Genomic DNA, 25,518 nt, shown 5'->3' with positions numbered 1-25,518 from the left:
ACTCTACCTATACCTACCATATATTTAAAAATAATATTTCATATTATCATTTTGTTGCCCTGCAATTGGCTGGCACCCAGTCCAAATATGATATATGCATTAACTGTGATTAATTAATTACAGTCATTTTTCATGCATTAATTTCATTGACAGTTTCCCTCTTTTTGTACATGAGTTGTCTTTATCTGTTTTTATAGAGCACCAGACATCACATGACCATTTCTGTTTCCAGCACCACATTGGCAGGCCAAAAGCTAAAATCAATCAAGGACATTGAAAACACATTTACATTTTTATACGTTTACTCAGGACAATCTTTGAAATCCTATAAACGTCTGGATTTGTTTATGAGCTTTCCGCTTTGGTGTCTACCAAAGCAATGGTCACATTGGTCAGTCATATTGGCCGCCATTGTTTTATGCTTGTTTCGCATCAGCTGATTTGGGAGGGCAAGGTGAGGAGCATCGAGGAGACATGAACATAGCTTGTGTGAGAGGTCAGCCAAATGAAAAAGGGAAATTTACATTTGAAAAACGTTTCCATGGTACCGTTGATTGTTTTCTTTTTTACCATCAAAACAACTCAACACATCAACACACAACACCCATCATGAATGCAGCCATAGCCAAGGTTAGCAGCCAAGACATTAGCAACTTAGCGAGCCACAGCGAAGCACTTCGTCCAACTGCGCTGGAGGAGAAAACGTCGGGTATGAGCAAATCTGTGACTGACGCGCTGACGAATGTTTTTGCCAAGCGAGGCAATGCCATGCCAATGGAAGACCAGGCTTAACAGAGGCGATGCAAGCCACCATGCAGGACTACAGTGACCACCAAAACCAGCAAGAGCAAGACTTTGGGGAGGATTGGCCCAACCAAAGATTATTAGGGACTGATATTTGATTTAATTTTTATTTTCTAATTATTATTCTTATAATTATTTGGAGGTTGGCAAATGAACACAGCAATAATCCCCAATTATTTCAATATCATAAAATCAGTATGCAGATCAAAAAGATCCGCTGTGGCGACCCCGTAATCAGGGAAAAAGATGAAAGAAACCAACAAAGTGAATGAAAATGATGGTTAAATACGCAATAATCAAAGACAAAACCGTAAAACATGGTCATACTGGACATGTCCATTGAATGTACGAGGACAGATAGATGCTAGAGTGCTGATGTTAATCTGGTGTTAATCTCAGCTAAATCCCAGAGCCCAATCTGACGTTTAAAGTCCAAAAGTATCCACATTGATGCACACCTCAGCCCTGTCAGCAAATAGTATTCATTGATTCATTCATTCGTTTTCTACCGCTTTTCCTCACGAGGGTCGTGGGGGGTGCTGGAGCCTATCCCAGCTGTCTTCGGGCGAGAGACTGGGTACACCCTGGACTGGTCGCCAGCCAATCACAGGGCACATATAGACAAACAACCATGCACACCACACTAACATTCATATCACCAATTAACCTAGCATGTTTTTGGAATGTGGGAGGAAACCGGAGTACCGGAGAAAACCCATGCATGCACGGGGAGAACATGCAAACTCCACACAGAGATGGCCGTGGGTGAAATTGAAACCTGGTCTCCGAGCTCTGAGGTCTGCACGCTAACCACTCGTGCAGCCCCAAATAGCAAATAGCATGGGCTAAAGTTTGTTTACTGAGTGGCTGCAGCCAGCGGGAGGAGACGCTTGGTGATGGAAGCTATCTTAATGGTGTCATCATATCATCAGCTCAGACTAGATTAGGTGGAAGCTGCTGCTCTGATCCCCCCTGGAGAAACACTTGGGGATCATCATCTGATAAGACACTCACTTCACAGTTTTGTGTGTGGGGGTTGACCAGGAAGTTACTCTACCTGGGTAGATGGGCGGATCATCCATCCATCCATCCATCCATGCTGGAGCCTATCCCAGCTGTCTCCGGGTGGCAGGTGCTGATACGGACATGCAGATAAAGCATCATGATCGCTATGCAGCAGTCACATGATACCAGTTTGCACTGGGAAACACCACAAGCCAAGCCCCCCTTCCAAAACATCTCTTCAGCTCCAATCCAGATCATGAAACATGCTTTAGCTCACTAATGCGATGCCTGCGGATACTCTGCTTTCATCCTACACTACACTTAAGCCCACAGTTTTGTACCACTCTCACCGCTTAGCCTCAGGAGAAGCAGAGTTTTTGTGGTTTTTTTTCCCTTTTATCCCCCATCACACACAGTGTTGTTTTCCCACAAGGACAGCGTGTGGGGGGGCAGGTCATAGGCCACGGGAGCTGCATCTTATTTCTATCCAAACAAAGCAGAGTGAAGATGACAGCATTCCTCGTCCTCAGGCTGCCTCCGATGCTCTCCAAGCACACGCGACATAACGTGCATCAGAGGCCGCCATCGCAAACCTCAAGGAGCATTACGGCTGGTCAGGTCGCCAATATGGCCGCTCTTAGTGATGGTGTTTCAGCCTGTCAGTCACAGCCACAATACCGCAGCAGCGTATTTAAATTCCAATGGAAAGCCTTTAGACCGACCAACCCAGATGGGCTTGATTCATAATTTGGTGATCCTTTGAGAGCTGTTAAAAGTGATATGAACATTTTATGGCTTTATTTATCGCCATTCATCTGGCAGGAAGTGCAAACAGTCATCGCTGCCTGTGCACGCCATCTGTTTCAGTCTCAGCTCAGCCAGCCCTGCTCACTCCCCCAAAGAGGAGTATGTTGTTACCCGCTCCAGCGACACCGCTCAACAGGAAACCATCCGCGATCAGCCAGAGGACCGCAAGGGGGCCGGAGCTGAGCCGACAGACACACCCGAGCCGACAGACAGGAAACGTGTCACAGGTTGCTGGGGCTTCACATCAGGACGCTGTGCAATGAGAAGATGCTGTTCCTTTATCTCTGTCTCTTCTTCCAGAGGAGGTGTCTCTCTGTGGCTGGTGCCCCTCGCTTGGTCATGACGTGCCCCAGGAAGAGAAGTCCTGGGAGGAGCAGCTGGACGCCCACCAGGAGCAGCTGGAGAAGGAGATGCAGGAGGCCAGGAGGATGGTTTTCCGCCTACAGGTAGCCAAAACCCGAATACTCAAAGAAAATAGCAGATGGCCACAACATTAGGCCCGCCTGAACAGTCTGTTTCAATAAGGAGAACAATAACAACACTATTACTATTTCTTATTATTACATTCTTTTTCTTTTTTTCTAATTCTAATGATTATTACCTTCATTTCACAACCACGGACATTAAACACTAATATGATAAAAAAATGTTATTATTATTATTAATAAGAATGAGGGTTTGGGTAATAGGGTAATAGGTATTAAAATAGGTATTAAATATATAATAGGTATTAAAATAATAATAATAATTATTGTTATAAAAATATTATATATAATATAATATACATAATATTATTGTATATAATATAAAAATATATAATAATTTTATTATTGTTGTAATTATTATTTTTTTATGTTATTACTTTCTTTTTACAAAAAGAATTGTTATTTATATTATTATTTTAATATTTCAACAACATGCATTAAGATTTCTAAAATAAATTAAATTTCTAAAATATATATTAAATAAATATAAAATATTTCTATACTGTATTTATTTCCATGTGTGACTGTTCACAGGCTTTGCTCCTCAATGGCTCCCTCCCAGAGGAGGACCAAGATGCATCCGTGAGCTTCGGAGACAACCGGGCTAACGCCGAGCAGCAGCTGGTACGGCGCCGTCTCTGTATCTCTGCCAACCTGTGAAAACCCACAACAACGCTATCCATGTGGCGGCCAACCCTTGCTCCTTCTGTCGGCTTGTTGCTCTTGCCTTGAGAGCGCATATTCATCTAACTGATCTCCAAGCGGCTGCACGCCGACTGAGTGGTTAGCGTGCAGGCCACACAGCTAGGAGACCCAAATTTGATTCCACCCTCGACCCTCTCTGTGTAGAGTTTGCATGTTCTTCTCAGCATGTTCTTCTTCCTTTGTCTGATGAGGACGCTCTTTCTGTTTCCCCCCGAAGGTTCTCATCCGTAGCCGCCTGGACCAAAGCACGGAGGAAGCCCTTGATCTCAAGGTGTATGAAGTTCAATGAGCAGAGTTAAATGATGCTTTTTGATTATATAGTGCAACTGAAATGACACGTTTTTTCCTTCCTTGGTGCTTAGCGGGAACTCCTGAGACACAAACAAGAGGCACGCCAAATCCAGGCCATCAAGGTCAGTGGACTTTGTCGACACTGTGTCAGGGATATGGATTCTAGTGTAGGAAATAGACTCATCTACTCAATCTAAAAGCCACTTATATGTATTTATATATACATATATGTATATATATTTATATGTATGTATTTATTCCTTATTTATTCATCATTACTTTTGTTGGAGATCCAAATCCCAGAAGATGCAAATAGCATGGCCGCCTAAATTAGCAGCACTTCAGTCACAGGTGCTCATTCTTGTGCGGTTTTTCATAAAATGTAGATTTTTGAAAGAGAAAAAAAAGATGCAGCGAGGGAGGCGGATGCCGTACCCGCATGCTGATGTCCTTCGGACATCCTTTTGATACAACTCTCTGGCTCATCAGGATGCTCTGCAGCAGCGCCTGTCTGTGCAGGAGGATGCGCTGCTGCAGCTCAAGCAGGAGCTGCTGAGGAGCAACATGGCCAAAGACCAGCTGGAAGGGGAAAATGTAAGTGTGATGGCTTTTACTCCAGGCGCGTGTTTGACGTAGGAACCACATCATCACAGCGCTGCGCCAACACGGTCTGTGATATGCCTTATCTGCTGGACTGTGCAGGGGGTGCTCAAAGACAAGCTGAGTGAGAGGAACAAATTGCTAAGTGAATATGAGGTATTGTCCCACACGTATCTTCAGGTCCATGCACACTGTACCGTAGATGTGAGTCTTCCCTTCTGTTGTTGCCATAGCAGCAACTCGGGAGGAAGGACAGAATGATGCAGCAGCAAAAGCTGGATGAGGCTCTGCACAAAGCACCCCAAGTTAGCCACGGGCGGGTAAGGAAAAATTAATTTATTTATGATAATCAATCACACTTGCCAGCCACAACATTAGGTACAAGGTACAGTGTTATACTGCCTTGCTCAACGACTGATCATAATGTATGCCTCCAAGCTAGATGTAACAATAATGAGAGAGGAACATTTGGTAAGATGAAAAATGACCCATCCAGCGTCATGTTACGTCTTTCAGTCATTCCGGAGTGAGGGTGGCGGTTACAGTAGCTCTCCTCCAGCATTCCAGCACAGTGCACCCGTGAGTACCTTTCATTTTTTATCAGTATACTGTCCTGGTTTGTTATTTTTATACATGTACGTCACAGATCATCAAACAACCTCAATAATTAGTCACAATATTAGTCACTGGCAACACAACTGAACACAAAATGCACTTTTTATTATTAAGAGAGGAAGAAAATTCCAACCGACATGGCCCTGTGTGGAAACATACCTGAGCTTAATCAAGATCTATCAGTCTGGAAAAGGTTATAAAGCCGTTTGTAAAGCTTTGGGACTCCAGCCAACCACAGTGAGAGCCATTATCCACAAATTGTGAAAACATGGAACAGTGGTGAACCTTCCTGGGAGTGGCCGGCCAACCAAAAAGACCCCAAGAGCACGGTGACGACTCATCCCAGAGGTCACAAAAGACCCCACAACAAAATCTAAACCACTGGGCAAAAACAGCCTGCAAATGTGTTGAGCACATTTTAGTTGAAAAACAATGACAGCAGTCACTATTTCATGGAAGCGTCTGAGCCAGCATGTCCATTTTTGGATTCATAGTCCCGTCACATCTGAGACGTGCAAAGTATGAAACTCGGGACTCTGACCCGAGCCATTGACAAGAGGTCTCATTCCATTGTTCGATGGAGCGCTGTTGTTCTATGAGGCGTCTAAGCGCTGAATCGGTGCCCAGAGTGAACTCTCTTTTGTGCAGTTGAAGGGCTTGCCAGATTGTGAGCATGTTATGTTAAACAGCGACAGAAACGGTCACCATGATGCTGAATGTCACAGGGAGAGGAGCTCCAGCTGGTGAGGGAGGCCCTGCGTAGTTTGAGGGACAGCTTCTCAGGCCACGACCCCCAGCATCATACCCTGGACACCTTGGAGCAGGGCGTGTCCAGTCTCATGGACCGCCTGCACACCATGGACACCCAGCGGCGACAGACCAGAGGGGTAAGTGGGTCCAAGGCGGTAGCCAGCACACATACGGGGAATGCCGTCCGAGCGCTCATCATGGATGACGCCTTCTTCTTCCAGGAGGAATTTAAATCACCGGGACGCAGAGCCAACTCTACAGATCGAGACTCATGGCCACCGAGTTCAAGTCAGTCCGTCTCATCCTTTTTCTCTGCCGTGTAGGACAACGCAGTCTGGCATGCCGCCACTAATAACGCTCTCTCTTTTGCAAATCATTCCAGAGATGGCACATTCCCACAGCAGCCCTGGCCTGGATGCCTCCGTGTCCACCAAAGTGCTCTACTTCACCGATCGCTCGCTCACGCCGTTTCTCATCAGCATCCCCAAAAGGTGCGCTCTGCTTTCTACAGCAAATGGTTTGGTCGTGTATTTCTCAGTATTTGTGTGCACAACCTGATCACAAGGGCCGCACGGTGTCCTAGCGGTTAGCTTGTTGGCCTCACAGTCGGAAGGTGGAGGGTTGGATGCCGGTGTTTTGTTGCTCTGGACTCCTCCCACATTCTAAAAACATGCATGTTAGCTTCATTGGAGACACTAACTCAGGGGGGCCCTCGGCCCACACTTTGGAGACCACTGCTCTAAGTTGTCCATTAGTGGTTGTCAAAACTTGACAGATGAATGGTAGAACTCCAGTATTTATTTACTGGACTTATTTTACTTAACAAGAAAACTCAACAAACAGCAAAAATGGAAAAATCATAATTACATTTACAAGAAAAAAGTTTAAATCTAACAAGGTCCCAAAAAAAGAAAGAAAACAATAAAACATGTTTTTTTTAAATACATGTGCACATCATCCTTTGGTGTGGGATCATGCCGGCCATCCGCAGCCGTCCTTCTTATCTGGATCCGTGACTCAGACATGGATATTTAGTGACCCCGCATATCAAACGTGCGCCCCAGAAGAACTGCATGCCTGCATGGGTTCATGCATGCATAAGTGTACCCCAATCATGACTGGCGGCGTGCTCCTGCAGGTTAGGCCAAGTGACACTGCGAGACTTCAAGGCCGCTGTGGACAGACAAGGCAGCTTCAGATACCACTTCAAAGCCCTCGACCCGGAGTTTGGCACCGTCAAAGAGGAGGTAGGCGTCAGGAGCGACATGGGAGCCGCCACACGCTTTCCACATCATCTTCAGCAAATATGAAAGACGGCAGCAATACTGTCATATGCTAATAATAGCACAGCCTGCACGCTAGCTTCAAAACACCGCAGGACTCGTCTCCCTTTTTCCGAGAATTTGGTAACACTGAGCCGTCATCTTTGCTTTCTTTCATGGATCTTCGTGAATCATACATGACTTTTTTTCTTGGATATGTAAATTCTGGCGGTGGCTTGTATCTGCAGGTTTTCCAGGATGGCGCCGTGGTGCCCGGCTGGGAAGGGAAGATTGTAGCGTGGGTGGAGGAGGATCATGGCGAGAGGAGGTAGAGGACAAAAAATGTAAAATAACATCCCCCCACCGCTCGTCGTGGTGTCTACTGGAGCAGGACTTGACTAAAACACTTGGGACCAACGGACTGAAATAAAAGCTTGAATGTTTCATGTAAAGGAATGCTCAGTAGACAGTTGACGCCTCATCAACACCAAGTCCTTCATGATAAAAACATAATGGATGTTCACTGCCTTCTTTCCAGGTTCCCCGTTGCCAAATCCTGATGTTTGCCATGGATTTCCTACAATGTTGAAATAAAGGTGAATTACTGCATGGATCATTTTGCTGTCAGTCATTCTGGAGATGGGAGCTGATGGGAGGGGCCGGCAGCTCTGAGCCATTACCCTCCCTTTAACATTCTTATGTCCTTGTTGGGATTGAGACACACTTTCAGGGGTGATAACGCACACACACACACACACACACGTTTGCTTTTTCAGTGGGACAAGTTTCTTCCATCTGGAACAACGGCTGGCATCACAAAATATCAGCGGTCACAGTAAGCCTTCGATTCTTCTTGTTAAAGATGGCCACCGTGCTGTTTTCATTGACAGCGTTTGGGAAGTCCAGAAGCAGAAGATAGATGTCCTCCACCTCCAACAAGACGTCCTCCTGTAGAGAAAGGCATGCAGGTATCAGTCCTGGCATCCACCATAAATAGTGTTACACGGCTATCTGATACGTGTCTAATACATGAGGAACGAGTCCCTGGACTTTTGGTGGCTTCAGATCGGCGCTTCAGGAGAAGAACTGCTAACTGTTGACAATCGCCAGCAGACTGCCCTTGGACTGACCTTTGACATCTTGAGCTGCCACTCGGACATAGAAGTGATCTTGGGCAGCTCCACCGTCAGCTCCAGCTTGCAGGGAAATCCCTCGGCGCCAGCCTTCACCTCCAGCTTGTGCTCGGGCTTCTCAGGCTGCTTGAATGTGGTCGAGGAGATGACCTCGATCAATCCCTTTTTGCGCACCACGGGCCGGCCCACGATGTTTTCTTTGTCCAGACGCAGCGAGGTGATCTTCTGTAGCAGGGAGTCCGGGCTCTGACCGGCTGTAAAAGGTTGTAAGAGAAAAAAGGCTCGATTGTTATCGATAGTGGCGGCAAGTGATAGACGAGCTCAACCAAAACGCTTGGCAGGACTCGGCCTTGTTACGGTACTCTACCTGCGTCTGACTGCTTGTCTGGGTTCACCTGCTGCTGCTGGAAGCCGAGGCGGCGGTGCAAGTCCTCTGGGCTATTTCGGGGGGAAGAGCTGACTATCGTGTACCACGAAGCCAGTTGGATCCCATAGTGTTGCTGGGCGAAGCTCTGAGCCAGCATGTAGACCTGAGTCATCTCTGCCTTGTTTTTCCTACATTTCTTCAGCACTTCAGGGTTGAATGCTATATCCACTACACTGGGGCCCCCTGCAAAACCATTTGGAAGCAGGTTGTACTCCTTTATCCCAATGACATCTTTATATGCGTTATGTGACAATAGTATGTACTAATACTAATACTAATACTAATACTAATACTAATACTCATACTAATGTCTCGATCTCTGACCTTCCTTTGTGTCCGCTTCCAGGCTTCCAGCGTACACTGGTAATGGCTTACTGGAGTCCTGGAGAGCTGGCACACGCTTCCAGCTGCATATGTTGATGTACAGCGGGCCTTGTGGCTCCTGGGGGGGCACAGGATGTGTCATTCAAATCTAACAACGCCTCTAGAAACACCCTGTCAATATAAACCGAGGGGTGTGACCAGTGCAACACAATAATTGACTAAATTGTCAAATTGGATCGTATTAAAAATGTTGACTCTTTTAACCCCACCACGAGACCGTCAAACAGGCTATTAGTCATGTCGTTCATGAAATGTAAACTTTTATTCGATTATGATTCCTGTCACTACTTGGTAGTCACCTACAGCCATTTTTAATAGGCTGCACACAACTTGCTCTGTTTTTTTGTTTGTTTCTAGGTTTTTCCACCAAATTGATATAAACACCTCCCTCTAGATAATTCAGGTATCAACTTATATGTGTAGTGGTTTTGCCGTGGCCACCCCAATTCCAGGTTCTGGCTCCGTCACGCCATGGTTTTGATGGAGACTAAAATTCTACGTTTTGACAATAAAATAACAACATACTCATTTCTATACATTCAAATGTGACGGCCAGACTTTGCATGCCAAAACACACCAACCACATCCACAGATGAGGCCATATGTAAGCGGTACACGTAGACCTACTTCTGGATTGGGCTAGCTCTTGGAAGTCAACAATGGGAGCCGGATCTTTAAAGTGAACAAGCCGTCTTCTTTTGCCTCCTATATTTTCTATTATTGGTGATAGATAGTTGCCAGGAAACTCGGCCAACACGGAGGCCTGTGTTTCTGAATGCTAATCATGACTAGCAAAAAGTGGATGCTTTAATTTTGCACATTTTCGTTTATATTTTGCTGTGTGATGGTTTTGTTGATGTGTTGCAAATTTACTAATAATACACAGATTGGACCTTTTGTCGGCTTCAGATGAGTCTTTGCGTTTGTGTATTGTCATTAGTTTTTGTTGCACGCCGAGTGTATAAATAAGGCCATATAAACATTAACCATTTGATATAATTATATTTATACATACAAATTAATTTCACCCGTATTATGGTAAGAAATCACAATCCACAAAGAAATCAAAGGAGCCGTTTGGGAGATCAAAGATCCGACTCGTTGTAGTGAATCGAGCCCAAAGAGTGAAACTTTCCATCTGTTGGCCCAGCAAATGGGAAGGCGGTCATTCTTGATGAGCTACACCTGTGCTGGGATGGAACCTTACCAGTATGTCTGTGCATATACACGACTCCATTCGAGGCGGCTCGTAGTACTCCATTCCAGATTTCATCTGTTTCTCAACGAAGCTTCGGTAGGCCTCCGGGTCCCACTGGCACAGCCCGTTCAACATGGACCACAGCTGGCTGGCCCGCTGGACCACCACGTCGCGATCGCTAGACATTTCTCTCGCAAAAATCCCCCCAAAATCCTCGGTTTCTTAGAGCTAGCCAAGCATTAACGGCGAATGTGGAACTATTAACTGTTTCAAAGGCAGACACGTCAAGAGTGTAGGTTCTAGCTAAGCTAACGTAAATTAGGTCACGCTAACAGTTTGGAACAAGTTTGCGTTAACAGGAGAGCAAATGCGCCGAATGTTCATTAAATCTAGATGTGTTGTTACCAAGGCACACTAAAACCCCGAAATGAATAATACAGAAGTCGTTAAAATTGTACTAACGAGCCACATTAAACTCATCTGTAGCTGAACTGCAGTCAACGCTGGGTTACGAGGTTGCAAGTTGCTATGGAAACTACTTTTAGCGACGCGTTACACAAGTGACATCTGGTGGTGAAGAGGGGAGCTACAACTCAGATGACGAGACTTTTTATTTGGTACATTTAAAGGAAGGGACAACGTAACACGAGTCGCGATGCGTTCAGGCTGATCTGAAAATTGACATGAAATATGCTGTAAAAATGTGGACTGCTGAATTGCCTCCCAGCTTGCATTTCTTGTCTCAGTGGTTCTGTAAAATATTGCATTAGAAAGCAGGTCAAATGAGTGTTTTAACATGTGACCCTGAAATGTAATGTACACAAATGATAACTGATAAACTGATATGTGACTCTACCTCCATCATCTCATAGATCCAGCCAAGAAATTCAGCCACTTTGGTGTAAACTCCAGGGTGGTTGGGCTCGGCGCAGCCATTGCCCCAGCTGACGACCCCCATTAACCTCCACACGTCATCCTGGCACACCAGAGGACCGCCACTGTCCCCCTACACCGGTGTTGAATACCAATGTTGACTGACGGCTCCAGTCTTCATTCTGACCAACAACATTCCAAAACGTTTTTGCAAGGTATAGTCAGACCCGCACATCTCACCTGACACGCATCCACTTTCCCCTCCGTGTATCCGGCGCACAGCATCCTCGGTGTGATCTGTCCATTGTACATGCAGGAGCTGTTGCATTTGTTGGTGCTGATGATGGGAACGGGGGCCTCTTTCAGGATATCTGATGAGTGAACTAAGAGAGACAACACACGCCATGGCTGCTCTGCCGGTATGCTCGGAACGCAGGAACACAAGATGTGTGCAATCGCCAGTCGTACCGCCGTCAGGTTGTGTGTATCCCCAGCCAGAGATCCAGCACTGTGTACCTCCAGGTGGGTCGTAGTCGTACTTGGGCAAACAAACGGGCCTAACGGTGTCTAATGCAGGCGGGGAAGGGGGTACAGGAGGTTAAAATTTAGCAGAAAAGTGTCACGTCAACGCCCATACAGTACGGGTCATTTTCATTGTTTCAAACAATTTCATTGTTTCATTATTGTCCATTCTTTTACTACGCGTGGCAAGCATTGGAGGTTGAAGCAAGTATTTACACTGTAAAAGTAATTCAGAGTATCTGTTGACACTACTTGATTTAATACATAAATGCAATGTAAAAAATGTAATTAATTGATTTAGATAAACTTTCTAAGTTGCTAACTTTATTTTTTAAGTTATGTTCAAATAATAATGTTGGCTATTACATGAACTTAATTTAGCATGTCATATACACTCAAATTTTATTGCTGGTAAGCTTAAAACAAAATTCAAGTTGCCATGACTTAATAAAATTAGCTTGGTAACATAATATACACACACACATATATATATAAAGTTACTGCTACTTAAAAATCTGTGTGCATTGTTATTATAATTAAGTAGACAACAAATTAAACTACTTTGAATAAAATGATTAAGTCAGTTGACTTAACATATTTCTTAGTTACGAACTTAAAAACTTGTCCCTATGACAACAATTATTCAGTAAGCATTACTTAAAATGAGCTTTGAGTGAAGAGGAAAAGCTAATTTGTGCAATGCAATATTGTTTGTTGGTTCAAAGCAATTTCAAATTAAGTTGTCATAACCAAGAAAGACTAATGGAAATTGTTGCGTTTATGTTTTTTGTTGAGGCTAAACATTTATTTTTTGAGTGTAGACGAGGATGAACCATTACTTCTTAAACATCACATTGGCGTTACTTTGTTGTCATTTTGCACCCACAAATCCATAAAAGTATCTTGGAGGTGGAAAACTTCATCATAATATTACATTATTCTCATAAAATGACAACTTTTTCCTCTTAATATTTTGACTTTATTCTTTAAATTGCTGTGGGTTTTTTTTTTAGAATGTACCAAAAAAACAACAACTTCAGGCCACAACTGGCCCCCGGGCTGCACTTTCGACACCCTTGTATAGAATATTTCTATTGAATTGTGTGCAATGAGCTGTTAACTAATCTGCACGGCGAACGCAAGGATGGTTTTTTAAGTTGCTTACATTTTAGCACTCAAGTTTATAGTACATTGATTTTGCATCTAAGCCTTGCGCGCAGGTGCAACTCCCTCCTGACCATTGTTTTTTTCCACGGCTAAGAGCTCATAGGAGGTTGCTACCTGAGAAATGAAGTGGTGTCCGCAGCTTCATCAAGGCGATGTCACTGTCGTGGCTCACGTGGTTGTAGTTCTTGTTGTAGATGATCTTGTCCACGGCATGCCCCGTGTGCTCCGTCATGTTTGCCGAGTTTCGCATGACGAGACCGGTGTAGACCGCCCAGCTGGATACCTGAGGCAGCCTGTAGCTGACATTTCAAGAAATGAGCAGGAGTCAGAGCCTGAAAGGAACAATTGTCATCTGTGCTGTGTGGCGTGACTTTTTTCCAGCCCGCTGCAGACTGACTCTGACCTTTTGGTGCTGCTAAAGTTCTTACTTGTGCACACAATGAGCAGCTGTTACTATCCATTGACTGGCGATGATGGAGCCTCCGCAGGTGTGGCGGTTGCCATAGGAGAGGCTGACCTGCCAGGGCCACCTACCCGGCGTGGCCTCGACTCCCCCAATTATCCTGGGCAGCTTGGCCCGTGTGCCGCACTCTGCAAGCGCAGCCATTCATTAGCGGGGATCACGTCGCACACGAATGACGTCGAGTTGAAAGTTCTCACCGAAACACTGCAAAGCGATAACCTTATCAGTGTTGCAGCTCCGCCTAAATGAAAGGGAACTAACTGATGATGGATAGTCCACGTTTCCATGCCGCAACTTTATCGTCATCGCTGTGAGACGTTACCTGAATTGCCACATGTTTTCCAGACTCCCCCCGTGTCCTGGGCTTATCTGGAAAAAGCCATCCGTATAATTAGGCCCGATGTCCGTCAGATTGACTCCTTTATGCTTGGTCAGCCTGAAATTACAGCAAATACAAATGCACAGTGACAACAACATCCTCATATTGTAGGCTGTTATTCAATCAACCTTACATTTACAGATGCATTTCAATGTATGCTTAAACTTTGTAACCATGACAGAATTCTGGATGATTTTGGCCTTTTTTAGTGGATCGGAGGATAAGGAATCGAGTTTAGTGGGCTAGTGAGGTGTGTCGAGTCTAAAGCCAAGCTTGAGATCAGTAGAATATGACATATTTCAAAGATGAAAAGAGACAGTAGTTGCTGCAGGTGATTTTTTTAAAATAGATAGGCTTGATATCGAAAAGTTGCATAATGTTGAGCTTGCAGAAATGAAAACACTAAGGATGTAGAATAATAATCAGTGTTAACTTACAAATGTACACACTCAGCACATTTCTGCCAGCAGTTCTCTCTTCCCCATTGGCGGTGGAAATGTTGGTTTTGGCAATGATAATATTTTTAAACGCATAACGCTCCATAACAATTACATGCTCTTCTTGTGTGAACTACACTTTTGCCCAAAAGCAGAATAATATGATGTGAAACGCCCCCTTTGAGGGCTTTGTTTTTGCAGCAGCAAACTAGTCCTACAGCTATAGCTAAATCTGCTCTAAGTCATCCCTCCTTTTTGTACAGATGAATGTGGTTGCACATTCTCCCTTTTTTGACCGATAAATGTAGTTTGAATGTTGTATTGTGGTGTTAAACATTGCCAAGGTTTCAGATCATGACGTTTGGGCATTTGGAAGTGAGCCCTGAAAGAAGTTTGGGATGTCTCTTAACGCCAGCTTTCAGAAGGCGTGGTAAAACTGTCCCTTTGTGATGTCACAGAGGGGTGGACTTCCAGAGGGGCGTCTCTGCCTTCCCCCAAGCTCTGCCTCCTTCCTTCCTTCCTCCTCATGTCCGCCTTGGATATGACTTGCTAGCAAAGCCACATTTGTTTCCAATTCCTAAAGACAAGTGGTTGGAGTTCCTGATTCCCTACCAAAAAAAAATGCATCTTCATCTGTCGAGGGCATTTTCACACTGGACTGACCACTATATATATATATATATATATATATATATATATATATATATATAAAATGAGCCTAATAGGTCCCCTTTCAATACATAATAAATGAAAAAAGGTCAACCAGGCCGGATAGATGGAGCTGTGATGTTTGCCAAATGTCATTACAATACTGCATCGAGTCCACATGACGAAGACCAAGTTTTCTTCCCTATTGGGGACAGTGAATGGCTGCTTTTTGGGTCAAATGTATGACAGACTGGGTGATTGAGGCACTGCGTGCATTAAGAGTGGAGGTCTAATGCTTCACTTTCTTGTTAGATGTTTCTACGTTCTCATTTTAACACGAACTGTGAGCCCATAATGAAGCCTCCAGGCAATTTGAAGCTTGAAAGGTAGGCTTGTGAGGCCGCGCATGACTGTCTTAAGAGCGGCGAGTTCAGTAATGAGATGGCACCGACAGGAGCAGACGTACCTCAGATAACCCAGCTGCCTGCACACCAGCGTTCCCAGAGAAGAGTTCCACCTTTCATAGCACACTGGCAACCAGCTGGGCAGCGTTCCCAGCTGGATCTCCAGCAGGGAGTTCTCTGGACTGATCCTGTAAAACACTGAACCTGATTGATTGAAAATCCCCCCCTTTGCAGGCCGACATGTGATGAACCCTCCACCAGTGTAAATTGATTGAAGACAGCAGTAAAAGTGCTATATGCTAATGTGGTCAAGTAAGCACAGATAATTATGGCATGTTTCCATGCCCGTCAATGGCCAAGTCTCCTGAGTCAAAAGGAAAAAAATCAGCTTTTGAATGGTAATTTTCTACTCAAATTCACTTCAGAGCTGAAGCGTGACCCGCTTTGATGAAGAACCCTGGCTGCCCTTTTCTGCAGCTTCCTCTTTCTTCCTTATTAACAATGAAACAGAATCTTGCCTCCAATGACTAGCGTAAAAAGGGAGGTAACACAGACCTTTCCTGGGGTCGGAGATGGAAGTGTCCTCTGTCATGTTGCAAAATGGCGTCTCCTTTGTGTCCCCGAGTCCCACTGGACGATGAGAGGACGACGGCCTCAGGAGAAGCTTGACTATGTGTTGGGAGACATAGCTGGGTAGTCAGTAATGGACCCATGGTCATTAAAGGTTTCTTACACAAGGACAAAATGGCTAGTCAATTCTGCAATTCAATTACCGTAGATCGTAGGGTTGGGCGATACGGACCTGTACCCGATATTTTTAGGATGTATCACAATATGACCATATAAAACGATATAAAATTTAGATTCAGCAGAGTCTTGTATAAAAAGCTACAAACCTGAAGCCATATCATGAAATAGACTTGTCTGAAATAGTAAAGCACATGTACTTATTGGTAACAATCTGGCTACCTGTTGTAATGGGATGTCAGCCTCTGCACACGTTGCTACCAAACCTCCAACAAACCGTCATGCCTGTGCTTGTCATGAAGGAATATGTAGTCACCCCTGAAATGCCACCTGATATTTTACATGACACTCTTGCTTTGTTTAGGCAGAAATAGGGCAAACGGCGCTCTTATTTTGAAGGACGATCACAGATCTAGCTTCCACTTATGCTCTCTAAGATGAGGCTCGGCCAACTTTCGCTGGCGTTTATCGCCAATTCGACCTGTTTTGGCTGGGAGGGGATTGTGCGGTGTTTACAATGGGTTTTGTGCCACGAATGAGTGGTCTGCGGAGTAAATAATTCCATGCACGAACGTTCCTTTTCCTCACGACGACAGCATCTCCTTCATTGTAGATATCCGCCACAGCATGCAGTCCGCGACTCGGCTTATTTACGTATTTTCATGATACCGGTACGAGTCATTTTCTTACCATGGCAAGTATCTATACCAGTATACCGGTACATAGAAAATATCATCCAACCCTAGTAGATCAAATTTACAAACAGTCAGCAACAAACATTATTGATTAACTATTATTGATCGGTATTCGTATGCTCCAGGTTTTGTTGTCTTTGGTTTTTGCCAAATATGAACCTAACATGCTAGTCGAGTGCACAAAGAAAGCGTCTACGCATTGGTGACTCAGTCTCCGTCAAGAATGGATAACGATGTTTAGGATTGGGACAGTAGGGACAGATTCCGGTTATCGTCATCATCCTTATGCGAGTGCGTAGGTGGTTTATTTGTTCACAGAATGCACACATAATGATGAACAGCTCAGTTTCCCTCCTTTCATATATATACGTATATACATATATTTTTTTGTACAATTACACTCCTTGAAAAGCTGATTTCTTATTCAGTTCCACTCACCTAAAAACCAGACACCAACAGCCAAGCCTCCCAGGAGTCCAACTGCACACACGGCTGCCAGCAGCCTCACCAACCTCTGAGCTAGAGTAACTGATTAATATTGCATAGCAGCTTAGAGATATTTCATGAGAAAACATCCATGTCATTCCGGTTGGTAAGGCCTTTTTTTAAGGCAAAGATATTAGGTACTCCTGCACCAATCGCTACATTGTCAGTACGCCATCAAAGTTGGCGCCCCATTAACTTTTAGCTGCTCCAGGTTGTTGGGTGGTGATCAGGCGTCGTGACAGGCACTTACTGTGAGGTGTGTTCTGAAAGCCTTTCAAGCAGCTCTGCACTCCCTGGCTTTGTTCCACCGTTGCTGCCGCCTCTGAGCGGAAGGGCTGGCTGATGGCAGCCGTGTTCTCAATCACTGATGATGTGTCTCCATCAGGACTCTGTCACAACGTCAGTCAGGCCATTATCATTAGCCCCTGTTCTTAAGGATTTTATTGTTATTCAGGTGGCAGCGTGAATATTTTTTATCGTGTCGCAGGCCTACCGCTCCTTTGTAGCAGATGTTTTCTGTGATAAGCACATTGCCAGTATGAAGATGCTTGGAATGAAAGTAGCTCTATGTGCGAGGCAAACAATTTGATTCCCATTTCCATCGCCACCACCTGCTCTCTTGTGTAATTACAGCACTTAAGTGGAGCTAGTATGTTATTGTCGCCACTGGAACCAGCGTGGAACTCAAAACAATAGAGTGCAGGTTTGGTCATTCCACATGCACTTCCAATAGCAAGCATGCAAAATGTTTATCCTGATGCTGACAGCAGTGGAATGGAAAGGCGTGAGCAAGTCTATTTTCTTACCATTTTGTTTGCGTGCGCTGTCGCAAGTGAGTGCCCCCAATGTGCGCGCTCATCTGGAGTCCCGTGGCCGGGCGAGAGTGGACTGTGAGGCGGTTGTCCGGAGTTGGACCATTTAACAGAATGCAACTCTGGATTTTCCCTTCACAAAGAGACAATGAGGTCAGCAGAGGTGCAGTGAATGAGGCTGTTGTTGTCCATAGGAGGTGGGGTCATGAGGCCTCGGAGACCAAACTGAACCTGGTCTTTGTCAGGTACGGCGAGATTGGGGCATCTCCAGAGATGCCTGCTAGCTGGATGTGTGAATGACACCGGCTTGCTTTGACAGGCAAGATGGCCGAGACGGCCTGACAGTTTGTAGGCTCAGAGGAAAGGTCGTGATGGGAAGTTGTTGAAAAGTCTTGTACCGCATCTGTGTCCGATCATTTGGCATCCAAAGCAATCGTCTCTCAGCACCCGACAACAAATAAAGTCTGCCAGGTGACAGATGAGACTTTCTGTGTGCTTTCAAACAGACTGTACCAAACTATTCCTTGTTTCAAATAACATTTCAAAGAGGGACCGTTGAGAATGATTACCGGCTGAGATGAGTAAGACTGGTACTTTGAAATGATGCAGAGATCAAAGCTAGTCTTTATGTTTCTGAGGAGATTGCACTTTTACTGGAAAGAAATTGGGCTGTGTTTGTGGTGCGTGTGGGCGGAGTCAGGACCTTCAGGTGACCACCATCATTGCTTAAAAAAACATTCCACTCATTCACTTGTTTTTTTTTGGATAGAATTACCTTTAGTTGCAGAATTACCAAACAAGAAGCTGCAAGGCAGTACGGACTAAGACGACCTTTCTTTGTAATGAGGGCCTGTTTATTTTTCAAATATGCCTCCAACCAATAAACAAGCCCCAGGGCCAGACATTGGACTCCTGGCCTCAGTAGTGAGATGTGTTCCCTGTTCCTGTTCCCTGTTCCTGGCATGAAACCAAAGGGTGACCCATGCCACCCTCACTGAAGTCTTTGTCAGATGGGTCAGATAGATCAGATCAGATAGATGTCAGATACTTGGTCTTAAATACCGAGAGGCTATCTGCCCCTTCAGATTGAATCTGTAAGATGGTTCACAAGAGAGGAGCCTGAAAGGTGAAGGCTCTGCCTTCAGGGAATCTCCAGTAGGTCTGAATCGTGGGTTTAGGTAGTTCTAGTGGGCTGATAAGGCACTGCGAGTGCTTTCAGATACAATGGCGCTCGAACGGTTGGAGCTTTGGTGAGCGACAATTTTAATTTCCATTCTAGATTTTATAGATAGCGGTTTGCAACCGGGATATAAATCTTCCATGTATTCACTATACAGACCATTTTATTCTCACATGAATGGCACAAAACCTCAATTCTGCATTTGATCAACCTGAGCTGTGAGTATACCTACACCAATCCCTCCAGGAGCACCGCTGCTGCTAGCTGCAAACTCTTCAGATATCGGAATCTGAAGTTCATTGTGTGTACGATGGACGCTCGGTTACGTAAGACTTCATATGTGGTGTGATATCTGGGGCTTGTTGTGTGAGCCTTTAAGGAGCGGGGTCTGGGACCGGATGTGGGTGATGTCAGCTTACTGAGTGTCAGCAGTCTAGAGAGCGGCGTGAGTTGTGGCCGACAACAGCTCCTGTGTCCATGCATGTTCTCTTTTTGTTAATAAAGTGACTGTCTCTCCTTAACCACAAATGCCATTACAGTAGTATTGGTCACTAGGTGTTATGTTACACTGATGAGACAACAGCCACCACAGGAAGTGTGCTGTCAATGCTAACGTGTGAGTCTGTTACGTCTTATTTATGTCTAAAATGTCATATTTCATTCATATTTCATATTTCTACTAGCATATCTACTACATTGGGTAAAACACATTTAAAAGGGACTATAGGGGTGCTATTTCATGGCTAGCGGACTCTTATAATGCTAAAAACAGTATTTTGAAGGTCGTAAATTGATTTTCTATGCTCCAACTACAAAACCATTCCACATTCCTACTTTGCAGAAATTCTCTTATCACAGTCGGGTATGGAACGAATTCACCACGCTAAACAAGGGTTTATCCAACCAAGCACATCTCTGGTTTGTTCAACAAGCAGTACAACTACTCAACAAACTGTGGCCTTGCCTCCCATGACCAAATATGTCAAGGGTACACACTGCATTGCTGCATTTGAAGTCATTAAAACAACGCTATGTGTGCCCGTAAGTGACCGTATGTATGGCTTTGTGATTTTCCAATCAAAGATTGAACCCCCCCAGGTGACCAGCAAAACAGCCAGCAAGCTCACACGGACACCCTGACACTCTGACTGCGAGTTCCATCCATTTACGTAGCTCCCTCCCAGTACACTGTGAGCTGGCTGGCTGCAGACCAATTTGGCGCCACATCAGGCCCACTCAGAGGAAGGAAGTATTCCCCCCCTTGGTGTACTGAGATTTGATCTGCTGCGCTTCTCATCTCAAACATTACTGCACGGGCCTTTTTCGGCATCCAAACTTTAGAACATCAGTACAGTCTCAAGGTTCCCTTGCTCGCAAATCCCCCACGCCAGACTCTGACACACAGGAATGAGGAAAGCTGCTTTCAAGGCTGCTTGGAAGACGTACAGCTGGATTTTTTTTGGTGACAGTCCATTGAGGCCACCAAGGCATTCAGAACACATTCACTGTTGAGGAGGTTGTGTTCAAGCTGAGCAAATATTACAACATCAGTCTGCACTTCATCCGAGATTCTAAAAAGTCATAAATATTGGTCATAACGTGAAGAAGACAAAGCCTAAAATGAAAGTGCCTCCATTGGCAGCCTTTACGGAAACACCTGATACATTTAATGTGGAAAACCTCCCAAACTCAGCTGATTTCCAATGGAATCAGTTGGTCAATAACTGCCACATCTGCTACATTTCAGACGGTAATCAATTAGAGAATGGACTTTTCATTTCCTAAAAGTGTAGCTCAGCTTTGTAGTGTAAGGATGCCATCATGTGTTCATCATGTGGAGAGGAGGTTGGGATTGTACAGCATGTCTTCATCCTATGCCTACACTGCCACCTTGTGGTGCTTGGGAAAACAACCAGTGAGCTATGATGTCCGAGCGACTTTGCTGTTGAAGCTTCAAGTGACTGAAATAGTGAATGTTTTGATATTGTGTCAAGTACCACCTTTTAGTTGTCATACCCGATTGAACATGTTAGGCAAACATCTTCACTCTGGCATCTGACCGTGCGGTTCGAGGGCTCTGCTTACCAGCAACAGTGACCAGTCCAAGTGCGACCGTGCCCTCGTCACGGCTAACATAAGCGGCTGTGTCTGTATCGAATGTGGCAGGTTGCATAAATTGCTGTCATGTTCAGACTTGAGTCAGGCTAATGACTGCGAGACCGGGGAGGAGCAGGCCTTCTCCCTACCAGATGGTGGGTATAATGTGTTTTTCCCCACTTTAGCTGCCCACCACGCTTGCTCTAATTAAACATAGGAAGATTACGCTAAACGCTGGCTCCTGCTCCAATCTGTTCTTGCACCCAGCGTGTCCTTGGAGGGCTGACGGAGGTGAATGAGCAGCAGAGGTGATTGTCTTCTTGGTCAAAGTCGGCAAATAAAAACCTGTATATCGGATTCGTCTTTGGCCGCTGATACTTCCATCCTCTAGGCTTGTGGTTTCGGGACGAGAAAAGGAGCCTTTCAATCCGCACCCATCACTGCCTTCCATTAAGATCAAGCGGTCACATTTCAGCAAACATCATCTCCATGGACAATACTGGAGACTTTTTAAAATACTTTTTTTATTCTGCATTTTTGATTTTCTTGTGAAAAACACGTCTCATTCAGCCTACCTTCGTAGTAATTCAGAAATACATGATATGTACCACTGTTAAAAAAGCCTCCCAATGTATTTCACATATTTTTACATTCATTCATTCATTTTCTACCGCTTTTCTTCGCAAGGGTCGTGGGGGTGCTGGAGCCTATCCCAGCTGTCTTCGGGCGAGAGGCGGAGTACACCCTGGACTGGTCGCCAGCCAATCACAGGGCACATATAGACAAACAACCATTCACACTCACATTCATACCTATGGACAATTTGGAGTCGTCAATTAACCTAGCATGTTTTTTGGAATGTGGGAGGAAACCGGAGTACCTGGAGAAAACCCATGCATGCACGGGGAGAACATGCAAACTCCACACAGAGATGGCCGAGGGTGGAATTGAAACCTGGTCTCCTAGCTGTGAGGTCTGCGCGCAAACCGCTGGACCGCCCATTATTTTTACATATAATTAGAAAAATATAAGAATAAGATATATATATATATATATATTGATCAGGGATGCTGTGTAAGGAGGAAAAGGCAGCACAATTCCAAGGTCCCCTAATTACCAAAAAATGGGTAATTACTCATGATATTTTGAATTAATTACTTAAAAAGTTTTTTTTTCTTCATTGGGCCCAGAATTTCTGGCTATTGGCTGATATAAAAAAATGACTTAAACATGTTTGACTTAGTAATCATATCTTACTTAACATATCTCTCGTGCCGCCATCCTGAGCAGACTTTGGTGGCTTCCAAGTGAGAGAACAGCCGTCTAACCCGGCGTCTTTCACTGCTGACGAAGGCTGGTCGTCTCCTTGATGAATTCAATTAACTGGGGGGGTTACTGGCTCAGCCTTCTGACTGCCACGCTCGTATGGGCAGGTGCTGTCTAGCGTTTTGGCCACGTTAGCTGCCGTTTGACTGAGGATCACACTGCAAGCCTCAAACTCACCTGTCAAGTGTTTGTTCTTCAAATGGTGTATGCCCCCAATGCCCCCACTCCTTCACATTTAAAAAACATCAACCTTATTATGTTCATGAACTTGGAATATTGGCCATCTCTCTGTGGAGTTTGCATGTTCTCCCCATGCGTGGGAGGGCTTTTCTCCGGGTACTCCGCTTTCCTCCCCGATTCCAAAAACATGTTAGCTTCATTGGCCACTCCAAATTGTCCATATGTATGAATGTGAGTGTGAATGCTTGTTTGTCTATATGTGCCCTGTGATTAGCTGGCCACCAGTCCAGGGTGTACCCCGCCTCTGTACCCCAAAGACAGCTGGGATAGGCTCCAGCACCTCCCCAACCCTTGTGAGGATAAGCAGTAGAAAATTAAAGAATGAACGGTTGAATTGCACAAGGAGTACTTCACAAACTTACTCTGCTATTAGCGGGTAACTTTTACACACATTTTACTTTTTGTCACGGAGCACAGACGCGCGGGGGGGGTTGTGTAAAATGTACCTTGAAATGACCCCCCCGGGTGAAACCTATATCATAGCAATATAAAACAGACTGCAAACGGGGCAGCCTGGGTTGTCTGTGCTGTATATCGAGAAAAGACATTTTGCAATAAGTGCACCCCCAACCCGGAGGCTACTTTTATGAGAGCCTGAAGTGATGGAGAAGGTGACCCAAGGACATGGCAACAGTCTTAAAGTCTCAGAGTGTCCGTCTGAAAAACATCGAGGAGATGCTGCCAGCGCTTGTAATTAAGAGGCCTGACTGAGCTTCATTCCCTGTTGGAGCTCGCCGTGCCGCACATGGAGCTTTGGGAGTCCCGCTAGACAAATATGAGCTCCTTCCACATCTGGATTAAGACACAGACCAGCTGTGGCCCCGGCACGGCGCCATAAGGGGTCAGCACGGAGCCTGGAGTGACTCCAGCTGTTTGCACGTGGGTCACATGACACAAATAAGCTACTGGGAAGGTTGGTGTCTGGAGCCAATAAAGCGTCAAGGGGATCAGCGGAATAGTCTGCTGGGATGATGGAGGAGAAGTATAAACCCAGGGGTGGGCCTCGCTTAGTCCTGGTGCAGTTGGGACTGGTTCCTCTTTTTCACTCGTAAAAGTAGCCCCTCTTTTCATGTTTTTCTCATGAGCAATTATACTATCAATAATAACTATTCTGGTTCATCTAGCGACACCATGTACAGTGGGTGTCTACTCAACTGCAGTGTGTGCCAGGCCTGTGAATGCAAGGGATGCAAATTCTGATAAAATCTTAATTGTGCTTCATTAGCATATTTATTACAGCCGCTGTTGCTTTGTTGCTTTGTTTTTGGGCCATTGTTGAACAATTAAGCAGCTTTACATCGTCCTGCATCACATGCATCACGACATTATGGGACATCCCTTGTGCCCACCACGCTGATAGCCCCACGTCAGAAACGTCACTCTGTAGACCAGGGGTCTCAAACACGCGGCCCGCGGGCCAAATGTGGCCTGCAGGACACTAGTTTGAGGCCCCCGCCTTGATATGAAAGTTTAATGTTAGTGCGGCCCGCACAAGTTTGATATGGATGCTGTATGGTATCATGTACACAGAAAAAATAATTACATTTGATTAATGTTCATGTTAAAGGTTAAATAACTGTTAATAGTTATCCTCCCTAGCCGTGTGGAAGTGGTAAGTTTTTGGCTATTTAAGTTTAAAGAAATAAGAAATAACTTGAAGGCTACCGTTTAGGTCACTAGCTCTCTAGTTTGCGAGTTAGCATGTGTCTCAAGACCCTGCAGTTGCGCAATATGTTGTAAATAAAAAGAGTATAAATGTGACTATAGTCGTGTTTTGTCATGTCTACAGGGCTCTAATAATGCTTTGTTCATTTTAATCAGAAAAAAAAATATGTCTACCCACCAACTGTATGTGGTTTCTTAAGTTTTTATTATTTGCCGTTTTATTATTATTATTATTGTTATATTTATTTATTACTGATTGATTGATTTTCTTTATTCTTGATTTGTTTATTTATTTTTCATCTTATTTTGTGTAGTAAAATAAAAATTAAGATATTTGAGAACAGTGGAATGTTTTATCAGAGCTTTTCTTATAGAAAATCGGAACCAAAGCAAGGTTTATTCATTTTTCTGTTTTTAATAAATGTGTTTTGTTTTGTTTTTTTTGGAAAACCTGATGCGGCCCAGTCTCACCCAGACCGTAGCTCCAGTGGCCCCCAGGTAAATTGAGTTTGAGACCCCTGCTGTAAACATACAACATCAGACGGACATCAGACATTAGGCTCCCTTCCTGATTCACTGTTGGCCATCCCAGCAAAGTAAAGCTTGGTTTGCACTATTTTATTACCACGCCTCTCCGTGCGCGTCCGCACAGCCCACATGTCTCACACCGCGCACCTAGGACATTTTCTAACTATGTGGACGGCCTTTCCCAAGATGCAATAGTTTTTGAGATCGGTGTTGAAAGGCATTTATTGGCATATGCCAATAACACGTTTTTTATGGGAATCGTCGATACCGGTGGGTGCATCTCTAGGATTTACCATAGTTGAATATGTAGCGGTTAGATTTTGTATATACGGGTTATCAGATCATTTGACTTGTAACTTTCATGCTGGTAAAGTCTGTGCACC

At 44.7% G+C, this 25,518-nt stretch overlaps 3 protein-coding genes and 1 long non-coding RNA gene across 8 annotated transcripts in view; 2 read left to right on the top strand and 2 right to left on the bottom strand.

Annotated features, from left to right (window-relative positions):
- The window catches only part of dixdc1a (DIX domain containing 1a), a 12,473-nt gene extending 4,533 nt beyond the window's left edge, over positions 1 to 7,940 (top strand). The window contains exons 3-16 of one of the 2 annotated variants that reach the window (XM_058080153.2): positions 2,677 to 2,843; positions 2,917 to 3,062; positions 3,636 to 3,725; positions 4,024 to 4,077; positions 4,169 to 4,219; positions 4,587 to 4,691; positions 4,800 to 4,853; positions 4,931 to 5,017; positions 5,214 to 5,276; positions 6,038 to 6,199; positions 6,284 to 6,350; positions 6,445 to 6,553; positions 7,201 to 7,309; positions 7,573 to 7,940. In XM_058080153.2, the coding sequence (XP_057936136.2) occupies positions 2,677 to 2,843; positions 2,917 to 3,062; positions 3,636 to 3,725; positions 4,024 to 4,077; positions 4,169 to 4,219; positions 4,587 to 4,691; positions 4,800 to 4,853; positions 4,931 to 5,017; positions 5,214 to 5,276; positions 6,038 to 6,199; positions 6,284 to 6,350; positions 6,445 to 6,553; positions 7,201 to 7,309; positions 7,573 to 7,656 (1,348 nt within the window). In that variant the 3' untranslated portion in view covers positions 7,657 to 7,940. The remainder of the gene's footprint in view (positions 1 to 2,676; positions 2,844 to 2,916; positions 3,063 to 3,635; positions 3,726 to 4,023; positions 4,078 to 4,168; positions 4,220 to 4,586; positions 4,692 to 4,799; positions 4,854 to 4,930; positions 5,018 to 5,213; positions 5,277 to 6,037; positions 6,200 to 6,283; positions 6,351 to 6,444; positions 6,554 to 7,200; positions 7,310 to 7,572) is intronic. The other variant, XM_078792873.1, reaches the window with a different exon arrangement.
- Positions 7,042 to 11,021, bottom strand: pih1d2 (PIH1 domain containing 2). Its single transcript, XM_078792874.1, has 5 exons — positions 10,476 to 11,021; positions 9,209 to 9,326; positions 8,825 to 9,067; positions 8,455 to 8,711; positions 7,042 to 8,272 (listed from the first exon to the last, which is right to left on the bottom strand). Exons 1-5 carry the CDS (start codon positions 10,650 to 10,652, stop codon positions 8,138 to 8,140), a joined length of 930 nt encoding a protein of 309 aa, XP_078649000.1. The 5' UTR covers positions 10,653 to 11,021; the 3' UTR covers positions 7,042 to 8,137.
- LOC131134656 (uncharacterized) overlaps positions 10,424 to 25,518 on the top strand; it is a 22,797-nt gene continuing 7,702 nt past the window's right edge. Inside the window, exons 1-4 of one of the 4 annotated variants that reach the window (XR_013627988.1) lie at positions 10,424 to 10,562; positions 11,339 to 11,554; positions 11,706 to 11,861; positions 13,837 to 14,887. This is a non-coding gene — a long non-coding RNA (uncharacterized LOC131134656). Of the gene's footprint in view, positions 10,563 to 11,338; positions 11,555 to 11,705; positions 11,966 to 13,222; positions 14,888 to 25,518 lie in introns of those variants that run through there. The other 3 variants (XR_013627986.1, XR_013627987.1, XR_013627985.1) reach the window with 3 other exon arrangements.
- tmprss5 (transmembrane serine protease 5) lies at positions 11,075 to 18,681 on the bottom strand. The gene is made up of 13 exons (XM_078792872.1): positions 18,094 to 18,681; positions 17,538 to 17,676; positions 17,240 to 17,320; positions 15,915 to 16,028; positions 15,422 to 15,557; positions 13,814 to 13,927; positions 13,689 to 13,732; positions 13,457 to 13,619; positions 13,143 to 13,327; positions 11,808 to 11,906; positions 11,580 to 11,722; positions 11,323 to 11,472; positions 11,075 to 11,217 (listed from the first exon to the last, which is right to left on the bottom strand). The coding sequence occupies exons 1-13, from the start codon at positions 18,094 to 18,096 to the stop codon at positions 11,209 to 11,211; spliced, it is 1,380 nt and encodes a 459-aa protein (XP_078648998.1). The 5' UTR covers positions 18,097 to 18,681; the 3' UTR covers positions 11,075 to 11,208.

Source organism: Doryrhamphus excisus, linkage group LG8 (genome assembly GCF_037039965.1).
Source record: "Doryrhamphus excisus strain RoL-2023G ecotype Guam linkage group LG8, RoL_Dexc_Guam_v1.1, whole genome shotgun sequence".
NCBI classification, from domain to species: domain Eukaryota; kingdom Metazoa; phylum Chordata; class Actinopteri; order Syngnathiformes; family Syngnathidae; genus Doryrhamphus; species Doryrhamphus excisus.
The sequence above is the reverse complement of the archived record's forward strand: the minus strand, read 5'-3'. Positions and strand labels throughout refer to the sequence as shown.